Source organism: Phocoena phocoena, chromosome 11 (assembly GCF_963924675.1).
Source record: "Phocoena phocoena chromosome 11, mPhoPho1.1, whole genome shotgun sequence".
Lineage (NCBI taxonomy): Eukaryota > Metazoa > Chordata > Mammalia > Artiodactyla > Phocoenidae > Phocoena > Phocoena phocoena.
Window position 1 is genome coordinate 10,095,392 of NC_089229.1, and position 23,151 is coordinate 10,118,542.

Below are 23,151 nucleotides of genomic sequence, written 5' to 3' on the forward strand. Positions count from 1 at the left end.
TGGCAATTGTATCTTTAAATTCTGCAACATCCACTTGGTTCTTTATTTTATATAGTTTAAAGTGTTTTGCCAAAATTGTAAATCTTCTATTTTATCCTAATATTGTCATAGTTATTTTAAAGTCTGTGTCAGGTAACTTCAGTATTTGTAGACCCCCCAGTTATAGGTCTTTTTCTCTTGTATATTGTCTCTGTTGGTTTTCTTTCATACTTTCTTTTTTAAAAATATTTATTTATTTATGGCTGCACTGGGCCTTAGTTGCGGCATGTGTGATCTTCTGTCACGGCGCATGGGCTCTTCGTTGTGGTGTGCGGGCTTCTCTCTAGTTGTGGCACGCTGGCTCCTCTCTAGTTGTGGTGTGCAGTCTCCAGAGTGCGGGGGCTCAGTAGTTCCAGCGCACAAGCTGTCTAGTTGTGGCGTGCAGGCTCAGTAGTTGCGGTACGTGGGCTTAGTTGCCCTGCGGCATGTGGGATCTTAGTTCCTCGACCAGTGATCGAACCTGCGTCCCCTGCATTGGAAGGCGGATTCTTAACCATTGGACCACCAAGGAAGTCCCATCTTTCTTGTTTTCTTATCTCTTCATGTGCCTGGGGAGTTTTGCTTTCATGCTGGACCATGGATTTGCAACAATGCTTGTGGAAATATACGTGATGATATTTTTTGAAAAAGAAAGAAAGGAAAGGAAATCTTTTCAAATAAAAAGAAAGCCCCAACTCCATTTAGGGGTGTGTGTGTGTGGTGGGCGAAGGGAGTCCAGCTGGAGCAGGTCAGTCCACAGCAGCAAGCAGGCAGGCACCTGTTTGCAGGGACACAAGTCTTCAGATTCCATCAAGGGCACAGGCCAAGGGTTCCTCCCGGCTCACTTCTGTGTCTTCCTCCTCTGCCCTGGCTCCTCAGGCTCTTCCAGCTGGAGACAGAGGCCGATGCCCTGGTAAACTTCCAGCAGTATTCTTCCCAGTTGCCGCCCTTCTACGAGAGCTCCAACCACATCCTGCATGTTGAGGTCCTGCAGCAGCTGACCGACCTCATCCGCAACCACCCCAGCTGGTCGGTGGCCCACCTGGCGGTGGAGTTGGGGATCCGAGAGTGCTTCCGTCACAGCCGCATCATCAGGTGGGCGGGGGGCTTGGCCAGGTGGGGCAGGAGGGCAGGACCCTGGGGATACTGGGTGTGGATGGGGAGTCTCAGTCCAGCCTCAGTTCCCCTCCATAAACTCAAAGGTTGCCCAGAACGTTTGACTTCAAAAGGGGCAGCATTGCCTCTGGGTTAGAGCAGGGGAATGCTGACTAAAGTCAGAAGGAACAATGTAACATTTCTGGGGTGCCAGGTGCCAGGTGCCAGGCCCCTGGTAGCTGTTTTATACCCACCATGAACTTGAATCCTCTCAACATGCCCATGAAGTAGTGTCATCCCAGTGAGAGGTTATGTGACTTGTGCAAGGTCACTCAGCTGCAGAGGGCTGAAGGGGCTTCAGATCCTTGGTGTCTCCTTCCAAAGGCCTGGTTGCCCTTCTGGAAGCTGGAACACTTAGTCTCGTATGTCTGTTCGGCCAACAGGCCCCTGGGGAGGGCCCCGTGCCAGCCAGAGGACTCGAGCTCACCATCCTGCCCTGAGGTAGCCACACCTCCAGTTCTCTGCTTCAGACAGCTTGGTTCAGCTCCCGGGCCCAAAGCTCAAAAATCTTCACTGCCTTTTACAGTTTACCGGCATGATCTTGGACGTAATGGTGTTTGATCTCACAATAGTTCTATCGATTTCCTAGGGCAGGCGTGGCAGGTATTATTTTTATTTTTTTGTAGACCCGAGAAAAGTTAAGTGAATTGCCCGAGGTTGGTGAGATTTTTGCCTTCTGCGATTCTTTCTATGCCACCCCACTGCCCACTTAAGGCTGGTGTGGCCCTAGGGCACATCCCTCATACAGGTGTGCAAACTGAACTAAAAACTGATACAGGTCACATCAGTTACAGGTAAATTGTGACTCAGCCCTGAGTTTGAACCAGCCAGCTTGAGCAGGGCACGAATGCTCTTGGGCTCCTCCCCCACCTCCCCTGCGTCTGCACTTGGCTTTCTCAGTGCCCCGCCCACCTCGTGCCACACCCCTCACCTCCCCGGCCCTCCCCTGCAGCTGCGCCAACAACAGGGAGAATGAGGAGGGTTGCACTCCCCTGCACCTGGCCTGCCGCAAGGGCGACTGGGAGATCCTGGTGGAGCTGGTGCAGTACTGCCACGCCCAGATGGACGTCACCGACAACAACGGAGAGACCGCCTTCCATTACGCTGTCCAGAGTGACAATTCCCAAGTGCTGCAGGTGAGCAGGGGTGGAGACAGGGCGACTGATTCTGGCCGCTCCTTACCACGGCCGCAGCTGTCTTTGGGCCTCTGGGCTCAGGTGTCCCTCCGGGCCTCTCACTGTCCCCACCTTGATCCTTGAGGCCTGAGCCCCTTCGTGGAGGGTGTAGCCCCACCTGGCACTTGCCTCCCCAAGCTTGTCAAGGAGACACATCCTCGGCCACTTTGCTCCTACAACCCTGGGAAAGTCCTCCAACCCAGCAAACCGAGCTCAAGGTCTAGTCCCGTCAGTCAGTTTAATTCAGCTTCTCCTGAGCACTCACCGTAGGCTGGGCCCCTGGGCCGGGTGGATTTCAGCCCCTGCCTGGAGGCGCCCATCGTCCAGCAGGACCTGAGCTTAACTTTTTACAGTAACTCAAAACAAACAAAACTCCATCTGGCTCCTGTAGGCATTTGCACCAAAGGCACTCCTTCCGTTAAATTTTTGATTAGCTGGGCAGAAAAATAAAAAATAAAGATTGTAGGCAAGTAGATCAAATGATGAAAAGGCTACCTTATATATCAGATAGAAAAGACAGAATACTGGGCAGTATTTTATTGCCTAGAATTAGAAGATTCTTGTAAAGGTTATATCCTTCTCTGTGCCTTGGCATCAGAATGGGACCACATTATTCCAGAAAATATGGATTCCTGTCTTATGGTTAGTGCTGTCAGGGAAGGGAATTCTATCCCCACTGTTGAACTCTGCCCTTACTGAGACCCCACTGTGTGCCCAGCACAGCACCACGTACAGCCTGCGTCGATTCGGAGGGCGGGTACACACTCTTATCAATAGCTGTCCTTCACCGCTGGTCCCGTGCCTGACCCTGTACTCAGTGTTTTATGTGTTCTAGTTAATTCTCAAGATAACCTCTGTGGGTGGGGGCCGTTAGCTTCTTCTCTTCGCCAAAGAGACTGAGGTTCAGCGAAGTTTTGTGCCCGGGGAGGGGTGCCACGGAGCTGTGAGCGGTGGGGCTGGCCCTTGAATCGGGCCTGGATGCCAGCACCTCGGCCAGCACCTGCTGTGTCCCTAGCCTGTCCACAGACCCAGCCGGTCACAGGGGTGCACAGGGGTCATAATTAACCTCAGGGAAACGGCTTGCAACCACAGTCGAGGAACTAAAATCCTCATGGCCGTTTTATTAATACTGGTGTTTTGTTTAATGAAAAAATAATACCTACACGTAGCTGAAAAATTCAGGCAGGACAGAAGGGTATGCAATGGAAAGCAAGTCTCATTCCCACCCAGACCCCCAGTGCCCATCCTAGGTACAACCTCTTTCACATTTCCTGATTGGGAAATTTTTCATACACGCCACGGTCATGCCAGACCAGCGCCCCAGCCAATACTGGCACAGTCAGCTTCTTTCTCTCCCCAAAGCCTCCTTTCTTGGTGGCTTCTCTTGAAGTTCTTGTCAGTGTTCTCGTGGAGTCCAGCTTCCCTTCCCCTGAGGCCCCAGAGAGGGACGGCCACAGCGGTGGATGTTAGCAGAGGGACAGGCCAGGGGCCGCGCTGTGTTTGGCGCCTGCCCACCGCGAGGTCTTGCTGTCAGCTCCTAGGGGAGAACGCATCGGCGGGCGTGAACCAGGTGAATAACCGAGGGCTGACCCCGCTGCACCTGGCCTGCCAGCTGGGGAAGCAGGAGATGGTCCGTGTGCTGTTGCTGTGTAGCGCTCGCTGCGACGTCGTGGGGCCCGGCGGCTACCCCATCCACGTGGCCATGAAGTTCTCCCGGAAGGGGTAAGACCCTGCCCTGCCCCACGTGATCCGAGGGGCCTCCCGTCTGCGCGGCCAGTCCCCCTGCCCAGGCGAGCGGTGGCCTCCACAGGCTCATTAGGTGCGTGTCAGATCCTGGTGCCAAGGGCTGCCCTGGTACAAAGAAAGTGTTTGATGAACGTGTGGGGGTGTCAGTCTCGGCCCACGAGCTCTGCTGTGCAGAGAGCAGAACTTTGAAAGTTGCTCAGTCGTGCACCTTAATTGCTGACCGTGAGCCTCCCTCTACCAAACTGGAGATAAACAGTCTTAAACTTGCCACCACATCTGATCTGAGCAGCCCCTTCACGGCTGCTGTGCTGGTGCAGCTTCTTTGCCCAACTCGAAACCTAGGAATGCTTAGCAAGGTGGCCCAGGGCCCCATCCGCCTGATGCATCCCTCCTTCCTGGGGGGTGGCACTGCTGGGACTCAGGTGCCAGGCCCATGTCCTGGGGAGCTCTAGACCACTCATTTCTTCCTTCCTCCCCAGCCCTGGGAAACCTGGTCTCAGGATAATTCTTCTCCACGTGCAGTGTGTGCGCGTGCGTGCGTGTGTGTATGTAGGAGGGATAAAAGAGATGACTATCCCAAAATACTGCCCAGCAGGTACAGTAGCTAGAATGAATGAGTGAGTGAATGAGTCAGGTGGTCCCTCAGTCCCAGGCACTGTGCCTTACAGAGGTGGTTGAGAGAAAGCCCGGAACAGGGGATACAGAAGTCGCCCAGTACTTTCCAGAGCCATGTGGTAGACGGGCAGCAAGAAATGAGCTCAGAGGGGCTGCCCTCGGGTTGGGGGCAGGCACGCTCCCCCTCCCTCAGGGTTTTCCTTCCTCTGGGGTCTGCACCCACCTTTCGGCCCCTGGAGGGCATTGATGTCCCCTTGAAGGTCTGGTGCAAGCTTGGACAAACCCTCCTTTCCTTGATTCTTCCTCGTACAGCCAAGATGAACTAGAACTTTTGGGAAGATTTGACCAAATGGTTGGAGACAATCCCAGCACTCCCACCCCCAGTCACCCCCAGTTACTGAGTTGCAGGTTGCAACCTGAATGGACACACGTGATGAGCGATGCTCTCCCATACCCAAGGGCTGGCACGGTGGCCCTGCTCCAGCTTGGCTCCAGCCACCCTACTGGCTTCAGTCACCTTCTAGGTCCAGGTTACTTCCAAGATCCCGATGTGGCCCAGGTTGCTCCCTCCTCAGACACCTGCAACCACACCCCAGGCCTCCCGTGTGGATCGTTGCAGATGAGACAACGCGAGTCGTCTCATACCTCGGGTGCGCCCCGCACACAGCCACGCTCCTCTCAGGGCTCCAAGGGGGCACATCTCTCTGTCGCCACGTGGCAGCCCGCGCATTCATACTCCAAGAATCACAAGTGTTAGGGTTACTGGGACTGGTTCCATCCCAGCCCCAATCTGGGGGCCCCTCTGCTGTTGGTATTGGCTCAGCCGAGCTTCACAGAGAGCTGGGTTGGGCCCAGGACCCCACTTTGACTTAGCATGATGTCTTCAAGGTTCGTGTGTGTCGTAGCTGTATCAAAAGGTCCTTCCCTTTTAGGGCGGAATTACTCCATTTTATATACCACGCTCTGCTTATCCGTTCGTATGTCCGTGGAGACTTAGGCTGTTTCCGTCTTTTGGCTATTGTGGGTAATGCTGCAGTAAACACTGGCATACAAGTATCTTCTTGAGCCCCTGCTTTCAGTTCTTTTGGTTGTCGATCTAGGAGTGGAAAGCAACTGCACTTGTAACCACCCTGCCTACTGCCTCCTACGGGACGCAGTCGCTACTTGCAACACCAGTCGTTTGGGAAGCAGGGGAGGATAGAGGGTGGCCGTGTGCTAGTCACAGGCACCCATGTTACAGACAGGCCCAGCCACTTTCCAGAGGTCACCAGTGGGAAGCTGGGGCTTAACCTCAAGCCTGTCTGACGCTGCAGCCAGCACCAGTGAGCGTGATCATTGCTGACCGAAGTCAGCAAGGAAGGCTTCCTGGAGGAGGGGGCTTGAGATGTGACTTGAGGGGCTCAGGATACCGTTGCCGTATCACCGTATGCATGCTGGTTGGTTTTGTTGCAACTGTATTTGCAGGAGCTCTCCCTCACCAGTAGACGAAGCCTTGATTCGTGGCCTCTTCCAGTGTCAGGCTGCCCCCGCTGGCCTTCCTCACTCCCACGTGGCTTCTCTCTCCCCAGGTGTGCTGAGATGATTGTCAGCATGGACAGCACCCAGATCCACAGCAAAGACCCTCGCTATGGAGCCAGCCCCCTCCACTGGGCCAAGACCGCAGAGGTAGGCAGGTCTGAGGGTGAGCCGGGCAGGGGGAGGGTCCCAGAGCCCTTTGTTCCTTAGCTACCTATAGGAAGGAGGTTCCTGAGAGGTCTCTGCGGGAGGCACTTGGGGGCCCAGGAGATAAGCCCAAGGAGGGATGGTGCCCTGGCATTGCAGGTGAGTGTCCCCGCTGCGGTTTCCTCATGTGTGAACTGGGGATCTGTGGCCTGCCTGTGGAGGTATCGTGAAGTCAGCAAAGCAGTGCGCGAGAAAATTCCTCATAAATTGTCAAGCACCTCATCGCAAATAGAAGGTGACGGATGGTGGTGATGCCGATGGTGATGATGGTGGCTCTCGTTTCGTCTATAGAGAGCCTGGCCGGCATCTCCTCTGAGGCCTCTCCCTGAGCTAAGCTCTGAGCCCCTGGGAGGATGGAGGTCTCTGATCACTTATCTCCAGGAAGCACAGCTATCAGTGCACTGGATGCCCTCAGAGATGATGGGATACTCATAAATGTGACAGGCCAGGAGGGAAGAGACTGACGACCACTGTGGATACCTTCACACCAGGAGCTAGACACCAAGTCGGGCCCTCCTGAATGTTTTCTTGTTCCTGGTCAGCACACTCTGTGACGTGGGAACTTGCATTCCCATTTTCGCAGCAGAGGAAACTGAGGTGCATAGGGGTACAGTGACCCTTCCAAGCTCGGACAATGGGGGTGAAGTGGGGCTGAGCTTTGGGCTCAGGTCGTCAGGGTCCAAAGTCCAGGCTCTCCGGGGCTGTTGGGTGAGCAAGGGTGTGTGTTGCCAAGGCCCAGATGGGGTCATACCTTTGCAGGGTCCCGGGCAGGGTGGCAGGGAGTGGGGCATTTCTGGGGCAGGGCCCAGAGGAACCTTTGCAGGGAGGGATGGGGTCCTGTGAGCTCCAGGAAAGGACCCTGAAGCCCTTTGAAAAAGTCACCACAGCTTCAGCTTTTTGTCCCCTAGTTCCTGGGGTGTGGCCGGTGTGGGAGGCAAGATCTGGGGCCACCCCCAGAACTGGGGCCTACCACCTTGGCTCCTCCCATTGCTGGAGCTTTCCAGAGGCCCGAGACCTGAAGGAAGTGGCCCTGCCCAGGTGCCCCCAGGTGCCCCAGGCCGCAGCTGCTCTCAGCACCCTGCTGACTCGGGCCGGAACCCTGTCTCCGCAGATGGCCCGCCTGCTGCTGAAACGGGGCTGCGACGTGAACAGCACCAGCTCCGTGGGGAACACAGCCCTGCACGTGGCCGTCATGCGCAACCGCTTCGACTGCGTCATGGTGCTGCTGACCCACGGGGCCAACGCCGAAGCCCGCGGCGAGCACGGCAACACGCCGCTGCACTTGGCCATGTCGGTGAGCCCCGGGCTTACTGCCTGCTCAGCAGGGGTGCAGGTGACCAGCAGGGCTGGGGCATGCCCCGCTCTGAGCCCAGAATAAGAGCCCCTTCCTCTGTGCTCCAGGACCTCTCATTCCCGTGCCCCCATGTGACATCTGGATGCTGTGAGAGGGGAAAATACAGCTCTGGCTACTGACCGTGGCCTTGGGCAACTCACATCACCTCTGCCAGCCTTGACTTCCATCTGGAGAATGGAGGTGTTGGTACCCACCTGACAGAGTGGTTGAGTGGATTCAGTAATAGACACCCGGTAACTCCATGAGGGATGTCTAAGTAGCACATGTAAGACCTGGCGTGGAGTAAGCATCCCCGAGACGTTCGTTCTCCTTCCCTGCGTCATCAGGGAAAACTATTCATCTGCATGTTGCCCTTATCTCCCTGGTAGACGCCAAGCTCCTGGAAGGCCGGGCCTGCTTACACATCTTGGTGGCCCATGGTAGCTGCTGGTCACCTTTGCTGGTTCATTAGAGAGCACAGTTCCTGCCCTTAAAGCCCCTACAGTCTGGTTAGACAACTACATCATGGACATACTAAATGCAGGGGAGGGAGTGTTATTTGTTACAGACGTGTGTGTGTGTGTGTGTGTGTGTGTGTGTGTATATAACTGTAGCAAACCATATGTACCCATAATTCTGTTCAACATGTCTCGGAGTGATAGAATAGGAGATTCCCCTGGAACTCTAAAAGAAGGAGATTTAGGACAAAGTAAAAGACATCCTGTTTTATACCAAAGGTCATAATTGTAGAGGGGATGTTGCCCAAGAGACTGAAACTATAAATAAAACTGTGGACATTTTTAGCACCGAATGGGCCCTTTGAATTATGTAGTTGAACAGTTCTTAAACTTTTTGGTCTGTTTGATCCTTTTATGCTTTTCAAAATTATTGAGAATCTCAAAGACTGTTTATTTGAATGTTATCTATCCGTATTTACCATATTAGAAATTAGAAGTGAGGGATTTTCAAGGTACTTATTAATTCATTTAAAAAAAACAATAATTTACCAAGCCCATGCTAACATTAGTAACATTTTTATGGAAGATCGACTTTATTTTCCAAAACAAAAAATAATTGAAAAGAGTTGGCATCGTTTTACATTTTTGTGAATCTTTTTAATGCCTGGCTTCAGAGAAGGCACGGATTTTCCTGTCTTCTGCTACATTTATTCAGTACGTTGTTGCATATGTTAAAAATATGAAGAAACTCTGGCCTCACATAGATATGTACATAGTTGGAAAAGATATGTAGTTGTGCCTTTGCAGATAATTGTGGGTATTCTTTCTTTCTTTCTTTTTTCTTTTTCTTTTCTTTTTTTTTTTTTTTGGCCACGCTGCGTGGCTCTCGAGATCTTAGTTCCCCAACCAGGGATTGAACCCGGGTCCTGGCAGTGAAAGCGTGGAGTCCTAACCACCGGACCGCCAGGGAATTCCCCCTGGATATTCTTTCGTATTGCACCAAAACTGACAAGGGGTAGTTTCTGACAAGTTGGTTGCAGTGGACACTCTGAAATCATCTCCTCGGACTTTTCACTCTGTTACTGTGAAAACCATTGGCATCTTTTGCACTTTGCCTGGATCTTTACCCCTGCACGACTTCGTGTCATTCTTGGAAGACATTGGTTTGCTGAGTATGCCTAGCTACCAGATGTTGACCCATTTTGTTATACAGTCTCAAAACCCCACAGTTGTAAATATCACCACAATTTCATCAGAAAAGTCTTTAAGTTCGGGGAAGCTGTCAAGCCCATCATGACACAGAGCAGTGTTCTAGAATTCCAGTTCTTTTTTTTTTTTCGGTACGCAGGCCTCTCACTGTTGTGGCCTCTCCCGTCGCGGAGCACAGGCTCCGGACACGCAGGCCCAGCGGCCATGGCTCACGGGCCCAGCCGCTCCGTGGCATGTGGGATCTTCCCAGACCAGGACACGAACCCGTGTCCCCTGCATCAGCAGGCGGACTCTCAACCACTGCGCCACCACGGAAGCCCACAGAATTCCAGTTATTGTTTGAAAGCTTGAGTTCTATCACTGGCACAAAATACTGCTAGCTGTTTTTCTTGAAGTGATAGGCTCACCGCATTCATTTTTGAGAAAATACCTCCTAGATACCCAATGCTGAACAACTGTAGTTTGTCTGCCAGTTGTTTCTCGACTAAAAACAGTTTCTCCTGCAAAGAAAGCAGCTCCTTCTGCTTGCAGCTGACACAGTCACGCAGTGCTTTTCCCGAGACAACCATCATACGTGGTTAGGCCACAGACATGCCTTGTGCATACTGTGTATTTTATGACAACGAATACACCAGTGTCGAAACTTAATGAGATTAACATTTCTTACGGCTTCATCAAGGGCCTTCTTAAGTGAAGCTGGCTGTTTAATGAATGAGTTTACTTTTTACGATGAGTGCGTGGCAGAGGAGAAAAGCGTGATGACTGTTAGTTTGGGGCCACTGCCTTGGTGCCTTCATGCTAAAGCACCAGCAGTTTTATCCACAGTCGTTTTTACACCATCGGTGCAAAAGTTAACACAGTGCAAATGCAGACGACACCTTGATGTTTTCATGAATATGGTTCTAACCTCTTGAACCCTCCAAGGGGTCTCCGTGTTCATAGGGGTCCACAGTGCTTACTTTGAGAACTGCTGACATAGGCCATTGCTTCCATACTCCAGTCACCTGCCTAACCATGTATGCAGTTTTTGGCGGATTCACGAGCCACTTTTACAATTTTGTACTTAATCATTGCTTTAATTTGGCTTGCTTTGAAGCTTCAATTTTATTTTGAAGGAACTGTGATATTACCACCATAGGTGGTAAACCAGTGCCACAAATAAAAGGTGACCAAAGAAGAAATACATAACTAATGGTTAAAACACACGTTTACCTGTGCCCATATACATCCTAATGGTACATGAACAGCAGTTTGGAAAACGGCTTTCTAGACACACCTCTTCATTCTCTAGGCAAGGAAATCAGGCCCCGAGAGAGGGAGGTGATAAGCCCAGCACTCAGGTCTCCTGGCAGCCAGTCTGTTGATTTGTACTGGGAAAACACGCCCAGCCCGGCCCCGCTGCCCAGCCTCCAGACGTTCACTGCGCATTCTCTGAGGAGGGGGCTGCCGTCAGGGAGGATGTGTGCTCGGTTTCCCCCTCAGAACCGGGGCCCTGGACTCGATGGGGGCCTTTCCTCACTTACCCTCTCCTGCTGGTCCTGTGAGCGACCAGCAGCTGATCCTTCAGTGGCCCCACGGCTCCTGGGTCGGGGGTCATAGATGTTTTGCTTCTTTAGAGAAGGAGCTGGCGGGGCTGGGTTTTTTAATTCTCACCTGGGGATACTTGTAAGCCTGTTTGTCAGGGCAGTGGCCTTCCACTGTAGACTGTGCAATATGGGATTGACTGCGGGTCGGGGTCAGAAGGGTTCCAGTGTCTCTCCCCATGCTGGTGAGAGGTCCGCCAAGTTGATGGATTGGAGGGGAAGAGGCTGGGGTCCTTTCTGTCTTCATTTCCCTGAGCTGTTGCATATTTCCCCCTCACTCCATCACCAACAGAAAGACAACATGGAGATGATCAAGGCCCTCATTGTGTTTGGGGCAGAGGTGGACATTCCGAATGACTTTGGAGAAACTCCTGCGTTCATGGCCTCCAAGAATAGCAAACGTATGTGCTCTGTACTCTGGGACCAGAGTTGGGCAGGGGTGGGTGTGGGGTGCAGGGACTGGGGAGCAGGGAAGTCCCAGCCATCAACTGCCCACGTCCTGTCCATACCCGCCCCCAGTTGCTCCCTGCACAGAGTGGCTAGGAGCAGTGGGAGGCCCAGAGGGAAGTTTCCTTTTCCCAAGAACAGGGCCCCTGACCACTAGATGGGGGCCCCAGGAGGCTTGCCAAGGCAGTGTCCTCTTCTGTGCGGCCACCATCCTGCCTCAGGGTGCCAGGACTCTGGGGGGTGGGGGGCGGGGTAGGCAGCAGCAGCAGCCCTCGTCCCCACTCTTGGGGAACTCACTGACGGAGCCACTTGCAAGAGCAGCCACTAGCCGATGCATGTGCTGCATGATACGTGTCACCCCCGGTGCACACAGGCATGTGCTACATGGCACGTGTGCACTCCTCGTGCACACAGGCACCATGCATGTGCTGCGCGCTGGCTCAGTGAGCCTTGGCTTCAGGGCTGGAAAGAGCAGATCCTCCTCACCGGAAGGCTGGCGCCCTCTGGAAGGTTCCGGGGAACTGTGGAGGTTGCTGCGGGTGTGTACCTGATAGCGTTTGCTAGCAAGCGTGTGTGCCTGTGCGTTTTCAGTTATCCCATCCGTTAGATGGGAGTAAATGCCCACTGGCCGGTTCGTTCCTGCTGAGCTCTGAAAGCCTCAAGAATTGCCGAACGTGGAGGTGGGAGTCCTGCTTCCTTGACTGGTGTAGAAGGGAAAGCGGGGGTTCCTCAAACACTCGGGCCAGGCAACACCGACCTCCTCCCTCCATGTTCCAAGTCCGACTCCCAGGACCCGCCCCAGCCCCGGGCAGCTGCTTTGGATATAACAGACTAGAGTCAGCACGCCCTGTCAGGGTGGGATCAGGGCTCTGGGGCACCCCCGACCCCCCACATACCCAGATGGCCTGGGAGAGGGGACCATGTGTGGAAGGGAGGGACCTCCCACTTGCACATCGACAGTTTCTGACGCTGTGCAATCTCCCCGTCCCCAAACATGACAAGTCGTCACCAGGAAGGCGCTCCTAACTCTGCTGAGAACTGTGGGGGCCGACTACCGCTCCCCACCCGTCCAGGGAGTCTCAGTGGAGCAGTGCTCCGTAGCAACGCACTCCTTCTCCCTGGGAAGATCTCAGCCCCCACCGATCAGCTTCAACAACCTAGGTAGGCAGCTCCCCTCCTCTCTACCTGGCTCCCAGGCCCTTGGGTCAGAGCAGTCCCTGTGGGAAAGAAACGGGGCCCCATGGGAGAAGTTGTTGAAGGAAGCAAAGGAGGGTGGGCAGCATTTGTCAGCCTCGGGTGCAGCCAGCAACCCATAGCGCCCAGAGGCTGCTGGGGTCCCTGGCTAATGGCCCGCGGTCCATTTCCCCCAGAGGGTGCCCTGGACACCCATGAGGTGGGTACTTCCTTGGCCTCTCTGTGCCCTGGGAGCTCGGGTGGGCAGTGAGGAGTGCTGGTGGTGGCTCAGAGCCCTCGGCCCTCTGACTATGACCAGGAGCATTTCGGCCACGCTGCTGAATCTCTGTCAGATCTCTGTGTGCTCCTCTTCCGGCCCCATTGGTGACCTACTGGCCAGGCAACCAGGATCTGCCCCATGCATCCTTGGTGTCCGTGGAGACAGCCCCTGAGGAGGCGGGGACCTTCTCTGGGCTTCTGTGGGCTGGCCCACCCAGGGCCCTGGATCGTTTGGGAGCGGGCTTCCCTGAACAGGGCAGTCAGAGACCGATCCTTGGCAAGCTGGTGCTTTTTTTTTTTAACTCTTGGCGAATCAGACACCAGCGTCTTCAGCCAGGATACCCCGGCCAACCCTGGAGCTCAGGACGGGCAGAGCTGGCAGCCACAGTTAGTCCTTCTGGCTCCGCCTCTCTCCTCCCCCTGCCCCTCCCCACCCAGGACCTGCCCCCCATCGTTATCTCTCAATTTTACAGGCAATCAGCCACCTAAGCCAGGCTGGATGGTGGGCCTGGGGCGCGGCGTCAGATGGGTAATGCCCTGGGCCTAGAGGGGCCGCAGAGCCCGCTGTGCCGCAAGTTCGCTGCAGCTCTAGTCCCCGCTGCTCCTTCCTCTCAGCTGCAGCCCCTCTCCCTGGTGCTCTGTCCACGCCTCTCCTGGTCAGTCTCCCACTTACCTTGTCCACTCTGGCCACTTGCCCTGGTGAGGGGGAGACACACTGCCTGCCAGCCTGCCGTCCTGCTTTGCTGCTTCTAGACTCCATGCACAGCTGTGGGAAGGGCCCGTCAGAATCGGGATGACGTGGCACTGCTGGGCCGGGCGACCTGGGGCCGGGCTGCTTGTCAGGAGGGCAGCTAATCCATTTGGTGGGCGTGGGATGGGCCTTGGGCACAGGGGAAAACATGGATGCTATGGGTGGGTGCATCCGATCTGAGGCCGCTGGGGAAGTTTCCAGACCTGGGATCAGGGCAAGAGGCATCTGGAAGATGGTCAGGATATCTCCATTCCTTCATGGAGTTAAACCCCGAGGAATGTCCTAACTCTGCCCTTTTGGCTAAATGACCTTGGCTGAGCTGTATAACCTCTCTGAGTCTCATCTGTAAATCGGGGCAGTGATTCTGTGACGGCGGCTGTCAGCAGCACCGGCTCCTGTGCAGGAAGAAATGCTTTGTCAACTTTGCGAGGAAGACAGGAAAATCGGGAGCTGGCCGGGCAGGGTGGGCTGCCATTCCCAGAGCAGCGGGCTCCCCTCTGAATTCCAGCCCATCGCTCCCTGAGGGGCCTGTGGCCTCTGGCCCTGCTGTATCCTGGGATGAAGAGCCCTTCCAGGGGGTGGGAAGCGGATGCTCCTGCTAGGGACAGTGGGGTAAGGGCACAGCTCCAGATTTGCCCTCAGGACCCATGGGGGGGCGGGGAGCGGCACGTGCCTGGCCCCAGCCCCCCCTGCCCTGTGCCTCACAGAACTGCAGGACCTCTTGCACATCTCCCGGGCCCGGAAGCCGGCGTTCATCCTGAGCTCCACGAGGGACGAGAAGCGGATGTAAGTGTCGGGGGCAGGCTCATGGGCAGGCCCTCTGCTGGGTGCCATGCAGCAGGTGTGGGACTTTTTCTCGTCTGTATCTGGCTCTGCAGGGTAGCTCGCACTCTCTGTAGTTCACAGCAAAGAGACTGAGTCTTTAGGGAGGCTGGGCCTGCTTCTCCGTCAATCACTGTGCCGACTCGGGGCCACACAGTGAGCTGGCTGCGGCCCTGTCCCTTCTCTCTCCGACCCTGTCATGGATTGTCGGGGGAGGTGGCCCAGCTCTCCTCTGGAGAGAGCCCTCAGCTGCCTTGATGCTGACCCTGCCTCCCTCCAAGAGCTAGTGGGTGGGTTGGTTCCCCAAGTATCTGCCGTATACCCAGGCCCATTCTAGGAGGCAGGCTGGGGTGATGGGCACAAAGGGAAGAAACCCAAGCCCTGTCCCTGAGGACAGTCCCTGGTGACAGTGGTTGTCAGAATCAGTGCCCACCAGCTTGGCGAGTTACCAGGACAAACGTGCTTCCTGTCAGCTGTGCTCTCTCCACCCTTCCCTGTGATGCTGGAGGTGGTTTATTTGTTCTCTGTTTTTTACTTTCCTGTGCTCCGAACAGCCTTCCTAGGGAGGCATTAGTAACCTTGTTTTGCAAATGCAGAAACTGAGGTTAAGTGACTTGAGCAGACTCAGCCCAGGGCTTCCGAGTCCATGCCCTTTCTGCTCCTGCAGGCTCTCTCCTGGCTGCACCCCTAGTGCCCTCCCCTGCGGGGAAAGCTCTTCTCCCAGAAGCAGCTCCCAGGACCAGGCAGCCACATCGGTGGCTGGGCCTCTCCTCGTCAGAAGGCTCGGCTTCCCCTTGCTGTAGCCCACTCGTTTCCTCGGCCACCCTGTGCCATGTGCCCTGAGGGTGCACCTGCCCTATTGGCCGTCTCCCCCTTCCCTCCCACTGCGCCCCCCCTCCCACACACACACCTGCGCAGGGGCCAAGCAGGGTACCAGAGGGAGGACTGACAGGTCCCCGCCGGTAAGAGGAAGGAGGCAGCAGATTCTCCAGCAGGACTGGGGAGTCTGCACAAGCCTGAGCGCCCTCCCTAGAGGTGGGGCTGAGACAAGAGTCGGGATACCCCTGTGAGGACCTCCCCACGCAGGTGTGTGAGGACCTCCCCACGCAGGTCTCTAAGCCACACAGCTCAGCCCTGCTCCCTCCATTGCCAGCCCCACATCTTCAGAAAGGTCTCTTGCCTCTTTGCTCCAGCCTCCCTGGCCAGGGGCCCCGCAGGCCTCCGGCGACAGCACCGCCTCCTCTGACACGCTCTGGGCTTGCTGCAGGGCTGGGCAGCTTGTCCAGGAAAAGACGAGGGACCCCGCAGGCGGGCGGCGCAGGCTCCTCCATCTACCAGCTGTGTGTCCGTGGGACGCCTCCCGCCCGCAGAGCCGGGCCTTGCCCTCAAGGGGGGAAGAAAGGCAGCAAACAAGTGACCAAAAGCAATTGCGGATGGAAGGGAGAAGGGCTCTGCACCACAGAAGTGGGTGGGGCAGGGGCGGGCTGAGCGGGAGCGTCCTGATGGCATCGGGCAGGCTTCTCTCAGTGGTGACATTTAAGCTGGGATAGAAAGAAGAGGAGGAGACCGGAAGGAAGGTTCCAGGTCTGAGCACAGACGATAGAGGCCTTCTTCCCCGGGGCAGGGGCTGGGCGTGGCAGGCCGTAGGGAGACAGGTCAGGATGTGTTGGAGAGTGTGTGACGCGGGAGTCCCCAGACCCCGGTCCAGATCCACCTGTGTGACTCTGAGCTTCGTGTCCTCACAGATATGCACAGGGTGACAGGGAGTATCCACCTGGAAGGGGTTTGGAGCATTTAAGTGAGTTCATGCTGGTGGAAGCTCCTTATGGCTCCTGACGCACAGACGGTCCTTCCTCCGTGCTGCTCCCACCTGGCTGGAGGGGCCCGACCTTCTTGGACGCCCATTCCTTGCGGCCGCAGGAGAGCAGCCCTTCCCCCAGCCTTGTTTAATTCAAACAGACTTTCATCAGGCACCTGCTTCGGGTCAGGTCTGGGACTGGGGATCTGGATCTGACCAAAACCAAGTGGCCTTGGGGAGCCCCTGTTCAAAGTGTGGGAGACAGACCCAGGCGTCTGCCGAGGTGGCACATGGCCAGGGAAGTCTTCCCTGTCCCCTGCTGCCCTCACCTTCCTGTGTCTGTCTCTCTGTTGCACCTTTCGCCTCCTGAAGTACTGTGTTTATTCCTGTACTGACTTCGCTACAGCCTCCCCAAAGCCCCGGTAGCACACGAGCTCTGCAGGGCTTGGTCTCCACGCGCTCAAGCGGCTACCACGGGGCAGGTGCTCAGGGACACGGCATGCAAAGTGCCGGCTGTAATGGGACCCTCTTCTCTCCCACTGCTGTCCCCACCACAGCCGCGACCACCTGCTGTGCCTGGACGGAGGGGGCGTGAAAGGCCTCGTCATCATCCAGCTCCTCATTGCCATTGAGAAGGCCTCGGGCATCGCCACCAAGGACCTCTTTGACTGGGTGGCGGGGACCAGCACGGGGGGCATCCTGGCCCTGGCCATCCTGCACAGTGAGGGCAGCCCCTGGGGTGCTGAGGCAGGACGGGTTGGGGCTGAGACCTGCCCTCAAATGGGGCTGAGTTTGTTCTCCGAGCTTTGCGGAGAACGTCATGGGGGAGGGGAGGGCCCATAGGCCCTTCGGGGGGGGGCTGGGGTGTTGGGATCCGAGGCTGGAAGGAGGAAGGGCTGGGGGGTGGGCTAGGGTGATGCCCACCCAGCCACAGAGGACAGAACTGGTTTCACTCTCAGCGTTGGGAGCATTTTTATACCGGTTGCCATGCCCCTGCAAGGCAGACACAGAAGGGCCTCAGAACTGCTGGAAATGAGGAAAAGCATTCTGAGGGTGGGTGGAGTTGGTGGCCTCAGGAATGAGGAATGTGACTCGGTGGGGTCACGAATGCCAGGGCCCTAGTCTGTACACTTCATTTTACCCACACAGGGTAATGGAGGCCCTGGGGGGAGAGGTGACCCAAAGTCACACGGCCCACTGGAGGGCTTGCTGGGGCTAGGAGTCCCAAGGACGCCCATCCCAGCACTCCCCAGCGACACACACAACCCACGCAGTTTGCTGTCACTACAGCTTCCCAGAGGTGACGGGGCATTTTGCTTACTGGACAGACTTCCGGGTAGGCCTTGTCTCGGCTCGAGCAGTGTCTCCTTTATGGAGCTGTCTGGGCTGCGTGATGCTGCATGTGGGGGGTCCTCTCTGAACGAGCTACCGCCCGGCGGGAATTGTCTCAGCATCCCCGACTGGGGATCCCTGCCTGGGTTGGGTTCCATGCTCTCCAACTCGTCCTGCAGATCTGAAGGCACCAGGAGAGGACCTTCCCCCTCCAGGACATCAAGGCCTTCGGGCCAGGCCTGTGCTGGGTGCTAGGCGTGCAGGGCTGAGTCAGGTGCACGCCCCACCTCAAGGAGCCCCGGGTCCCATGGGGGAGGCATAGGCAACCGGGTGTTCCCAGTGTGAGGAGGCCATGGCCCGGCAGCCCAGGGTGTGCGTGGGAGGGACATGGGGCACAGCCAGCCCAGGAGGTGACCTAGAGCAGCGTCCCGTGGGGCCCTGGGAGGAGGAGGATTATGTCGGCAAAGCTGCTGGGACTTCTGTCCCCTGGCCTCTGGGGCCCTGTGTCCCCTCTCTGGTCTCCCCTGAGAGAAGGGCCAGCTCAGGGCTGGCTTCCGCCCGGCTGGGCATGAGATCTGGGTGTGGAGCAGAGTGGGCGGAGGTTCTAGTTTCTCCTCCAGAAAGGGTCACTTCCTTCTTCAGGGGACATTTATCCCCTATGCAGGGTCCTTCAGGCACCCGGGGGCTATGGAAGGGATCTGAGAAGACGCCTAGTTCAACCTCTCCTGTGGGCAGAAGCCCTCCCCTCCGCAGCCCCCCGCTTGCACACCCCTGGGCCGGCTGAGGCGTGCTGGGCAGCTTCTCTGTACTGTGAGGTGCAACCTGCCCCTTGGAAGCTGTCTGTTCTCGCGGGACAGGGCTGGTCTTTCTACTCCACGGCAAATGGGGTGGATCTAGATTTATAAGCTTTTACACGTTCAGGACCCCTTCTTTAAAGAAAACATACAAATTACGAGTACAAGATTAAGTGCCGAGCCTTGGGGCTGCTGAAGGGGGTTTCTGCCTGTGGGGGAAGTTGCGAGATGGTCCCAGGAGCCCCGGCTTGGTTGGTGCTTTGGTAAATCAGCCCCCCGCACCCCGCTGGTTCCTGTGCTCAGGCCCCCTGTCAGGGCAGCCCTCGCATCTCTCCCCACCTCCGACCCCCTTGTTCCTAGGCAAGTCCATGGCCTACATGCGTGGTGTGTACTTTCGCATGAAGGATGAGGTGTTCCAGGGCTCTCGGCCCTACGAGTCAGGGCCCCTGGAGGAGTTCCTGAAGCGGGAGTTTGGAGAGCACACCAAGATGACGGATGTCAAGAAACCCAAGTAAGCCTCCTTCTCCTCCTTTTCGGGAGCACAGCGGCTTTGGCCCCAGCCATGCACCCCGTCAGCTCTTCCTGGGAGCAGAGGGCTCCCTGCCCTGGTCTGATTAAAGCTGAATGCGGGGCGGTGGGGGGGGGGGTCGGCTGGGGAACACAGGTACAGAACACCCTCGACCCATGTCTGATGTTGTTCCACCCAAACAGCACATCCCTGGCTCAAAGGGGGTCGGTTCTCGTCCCTCACACACACACTTGCTGAGCGCAGCTCTGCCCCCGGCACTGCCTGTGTGTGTGTGTGATGGGGTGATGCAACCATCAGGTGGGAAGGCTTACGATCTGGTTAGGAGATAAATGACCTAAAAAATGGCAGCCACGCAAGGCAGCATGTGCTTATTAAGAGGTCCCAGAAGAACCTTCAGCACCTCGCTTCTTTGTAGTATTTATTTCCCATCCTGGAATTACATTACTGTCTGCCTAACGCCTGGCTCGCCTGCCAGACTGTGAGCTCCGTGAAGCAGGAACGTGACTGCCTTGTTTTTCCGTTGCCCCAGCGTCTAGCACAGTGCCTGCCCCAGAGCAGACCCCTGAAAAGTGTTCAGCAACTGACTATCCGTGGAAGCAAGGGGGAGAAAGGACTGAGAACAAGGTGGTCAGGGAGGGCTTCCTGGAGGAAGTGAGGTGTGAGCGAGCCCTGGAGAGTTGGGAGGATTTCTTTTCATAGTAAAGCTTTTTTTTTTTTTTTCCATTTAATAATAACACATAGTCTTTTAAGAAAATCTGGAAGTTTTGGAAAGTAAAAAGAGGAGGAAAATATCCATGATTTATTAACCAAAAGTTAATGTTTTGAAAAACATTTTTTGTATATTTTATCCTAGACATTTTTTTTCTTTTCTATGGTGAAATAGAACATACATTTAGAAAAGGACATTAAACAGTTCCATGAATAATTCTAAAAGACACCCACATATGACCACCAGCCAAGTCCAAAAGCCCCTTGAGTGTGTGCCAGCCCCCATCATAGCTCCTGCTTCCCCTCCACCTCCCACGGAGGTAACCATTCTCCTGTGACCCGGATTTCCTGGACTTTCTGTCTAGTTTCGGCACCTGAATGCAGCCCTGAGCACGGTTCCGGTCCTGCCTGTCTCTGGGCTTGGACGGAATCCTTTTGTGTGTTATCCTTCCTTCTGTCAATGCCGCATTTGTCAGCATGGTCCCTACTGTTGGGTGAAGCTGTGCTTCATTCATTCTCACGGCTCATATGATTATGCCCCCACAGTTTATTTCTCCAGATACCTTCAACGGGCACTTGGGTTGTTCCGTTTGGGCCTCTTGAGTCTGCAGTGGACATCGTGGGACTTATCAGAAGACCCCATGGGGCACATGCCTAGGAGTAGAGCTGCCAAGTCTGCTTGGCCTCAACCCTTAGATTCTGCCCAGCTGTTTTCCAAAGTGGTGGTTTCTATTTCCACTCCCATTAGCCATGTTTGAGAGTTCCTGGCACTCTGCATTCTTGCTAACATTGGTTATTGGCAAACCAATTTAGCTTTATAACGTTTTTGTCTATAAATCTGGGGTGAAAGATACTGCCTCTGTTGATTGGAATTTTCATCTTCCTTATTACTAGTGGGGTTGAACACCTTTTCATATGTTTAGAGACCATCTGGATTTCCTCTTTTATAAAGTTCCTATTCAAGTGTTTTACCCATTTTGGGCAAAATTGGGTTGTGTGTTGGGGGTTATGAGGCTTCTTAATTCTCTTTTTTATATTTTGAAAACTAGTCCTTTGATGGATCTCTTCTCCCACTCTAGGCTTGTCTTTTCACTCTCCTTACGGTGTTTTGTTGATGAGCAGTTTTTTGTTTTTTTTTTTTTTTCCGGTACACGGGCCTCTCACTGCTGTGGCCTCTCCCGTTGCGGAGCACAGGCTCCGGTCACGCAGGCCCAGCGGCCATGGCTCACGGGCGCAGCCGCTCCGCGGCATGTGGGATCTTCCCGGACCGGGGCACGAACCCGCGTTCCCCGCATCGGCAGGCAGACTCTCAACCACTGCGCCACCAGGGAAGCCCGAGCAGATGTTCTTAATGCAGCAGAATTTAGAAATGTTTTCCTTATTATGATTTGTGCTTTTTATATCCATTCAATAACCCTTCCTTAACTGGAGGCATGGAGCTGCTTTCCTGGGTCTCAGGTCGGGAAGCTCCCTCGATCTGCCTATCACGTTTAGGTCTTTTATCAACCTGGAGTTGATTTTTGTATCAGGAGAAATCCAATTTCCTGTTTTCCCCACGAATAACCAGTTTCCCCAGCCTCATCTGTGAAAAGTCTGTCTTTCCCTCCACATCACAGGCCTTGCTTCCTCTGCAGTGGGTCCAGGGTCCTTCTTGGGTCTGTTTTTGACCACGGAGCCCTTATTCTGCAGTGTTTATAGCAAGTTTATAGCAGGGCTCCCCACCTTGTCCTTCTTCAGGACTATTGTTGGAGGCCCTTCAGAGAAGTAGCTAAGAGCATGTACCCTCAAGTTTCCTTTTCTCGAAAATGGGAACAATATACTGCCTGCTTCCTGGGGCTTACATGAGAAGTAAAAAAGTTGTGTTTATAAAGCACGTAAAAAGCACCTAGCACGTAGAAGTGCCGTATGAGATGTGGGTTACTTGTTGCTATTTGCGCTTCCATAGAAATTGTAGAATCAGACTGTCAGATTCTACAGAAAAGCAAATCCTGTTGGGATTTTGATTGTGATTATATTGAATCTGTATGCTTTATTTTTTTCTTATTGAAGTATACTTGATTTACAATATTGTGTTTCTGGTGTACAGCAAAGTGATTCAGTTATACACACACACATGTATTCTTTTTCATATTCTTTTCCATTATGGTTTATTATAGGATATTGGATATAGTTCCTTGTGCTATACAGTAGGACCTTGTTGTTTATCTATTATATATATAGGAGTTTTTTGTGAGCTTATTTAGGGGAGAATTGACATCTTAAAACACCAAGTCTTCCAATTAGGGAACATAGCAAAACATTCCATTTGTTGAAAGTTTGTCAGTACAGTTTTATAATTTTATCTATAGCAGTCTTACACACCTGTTATTTTTATTCTTTTTTTTTTTTTTTTTTTGCTGTACACGGGCCTCTCACTGTTGTGGCCTCTCCCATTGCAGAGCACAGGCTCCGGACGCGCAGGCTCAGCGGCCATGGCTCACGAGCCCAGCCGCCCCACGGCATGTGGGATCTTCCCGGACCGGGGCACGAACCCTTGTCCCCTGCATCGGCAGGCGGACTCCCAACCACTGCGCCACCAGGGAAGCCCTCTCAGAATACTTTTTGCCTTGACTTTGTCTGATATTAGTATAGTTATCCTAGCTTTCGTTGGTTATATCTGCATGTGGTGTGTCTGTGCTCGTGCTTTAATTCAGCCTTCTTGATCCCTATGTTTTACATGTCTCTCTTGTAAATAGCCTATAGTTGGACTTGTTCTTTATCTGATCTGTGCATTTAGTGTATTTATAGATTTTTATTGCATAGTAATATATTTATTTAGGTTATTTAATTAGTTAGGTCTGTTTCAGCTGATTGGTTTGGCTATCAGAGCCCTCATATCGTTAATCTAATAGTTTATGTGGCTGGTCCGTTTATACTTACATAATTACTCATATTTGGGGGACGACATATGCTATCCTATTTTGTTCCGTGTTTCTTGCCTTCTTTTGGATTTACTGAATAGTTTTAATCATTACATTCCACCCCCAACCCAATAGTTTGAAATTTATGCACTCATTTCTGTTGTCTTTTTTTTTAGTGCATATTATAGAAGTCTAAATTTAATTGGTACCATTATCCCCCCTCAGATAATCAAGGATTTTTTTTTAAAGAAAATTGCAGAAGAATTTGGATGGCACAAATCATTCTCTTTTTTTTTTGAATTTTATTTTATTTATTTTTTATACTGCAGGTTCTTATTAGTTATCCATTTTATACATATCAGTATATACATGTCAATCCCAATCTCCCAGTTCCTCCCATCACCACCACCCACCCCCCACTTTCCCCCCTTGGTGTACATACATTTGTTCTCTACATCTGTATCTATATTCTGCTTTGCAAACCAGTTCTTCTGTATCATTTTTCTAGATTCCACATATATGCGTTAATATACGTTATTTGTTTTCCTCTTTCTGAGTTACTTCACTTGTATGACAGTCTCTAGGTCTGTGCCATCTTATGGGA

General features: G+C 53.9%; 1 protein-coding gene across 2 annotated transcripts in view; it reads left to right on the forward strand.

Annotated features, from left to right (window-relative positions):
- PLA2G6 (phospholipase A2 group VI) overlaps window positions 1–23,151 on the forward strand; it is a 40,965-nt gene that overhangs the window by 10,763 nt on the left and 7,051 nt on the right. Inside the window, exons 2-11 of one of the 2 annotated variants that reach the window (XM_065886799.1) lie at window positions 898–1,113; window positions 2,126–2,309; window positions 3,883–4,070; window positions 6,278–6,374; window positions 7,543–7,725; window positions 11,307–11,415; window positions 12,464–12,622; window positions 14,372–14,450; window positions 16,842–17,005; window positions 18,771–18,921. In XM_065886799.1, coding sequence (XP_065742871.1) covers window positions 898–1,113; window positions 2,126–2,309; window positions 3,883–4,070; window positions 6,278–6,374; window positions 7,543–7,725; window positions 11,307–11,415; window positions 12,464–12,622; window positions 14,372–14,450; window positions 16,842–17,005; window positions 18,771–18,921 — 1,530 coding nt within the window. The remainder of the gene's footprint in view (window positions 1–897; window positions 1,114–2,125; window positions 2,310–3,882; window positions 4,071–6,277; window positions 6,375–7,542; window positions 7,726–11,306; window positions 11,416–12,463; window positions 12,623–14,371; window positions 14,451–16,841; window positions 17,006–18,770; window positions 18,922–23,151) is intronic. The other variant, XM_065886801.1, reaches the window with a different exon arrangement.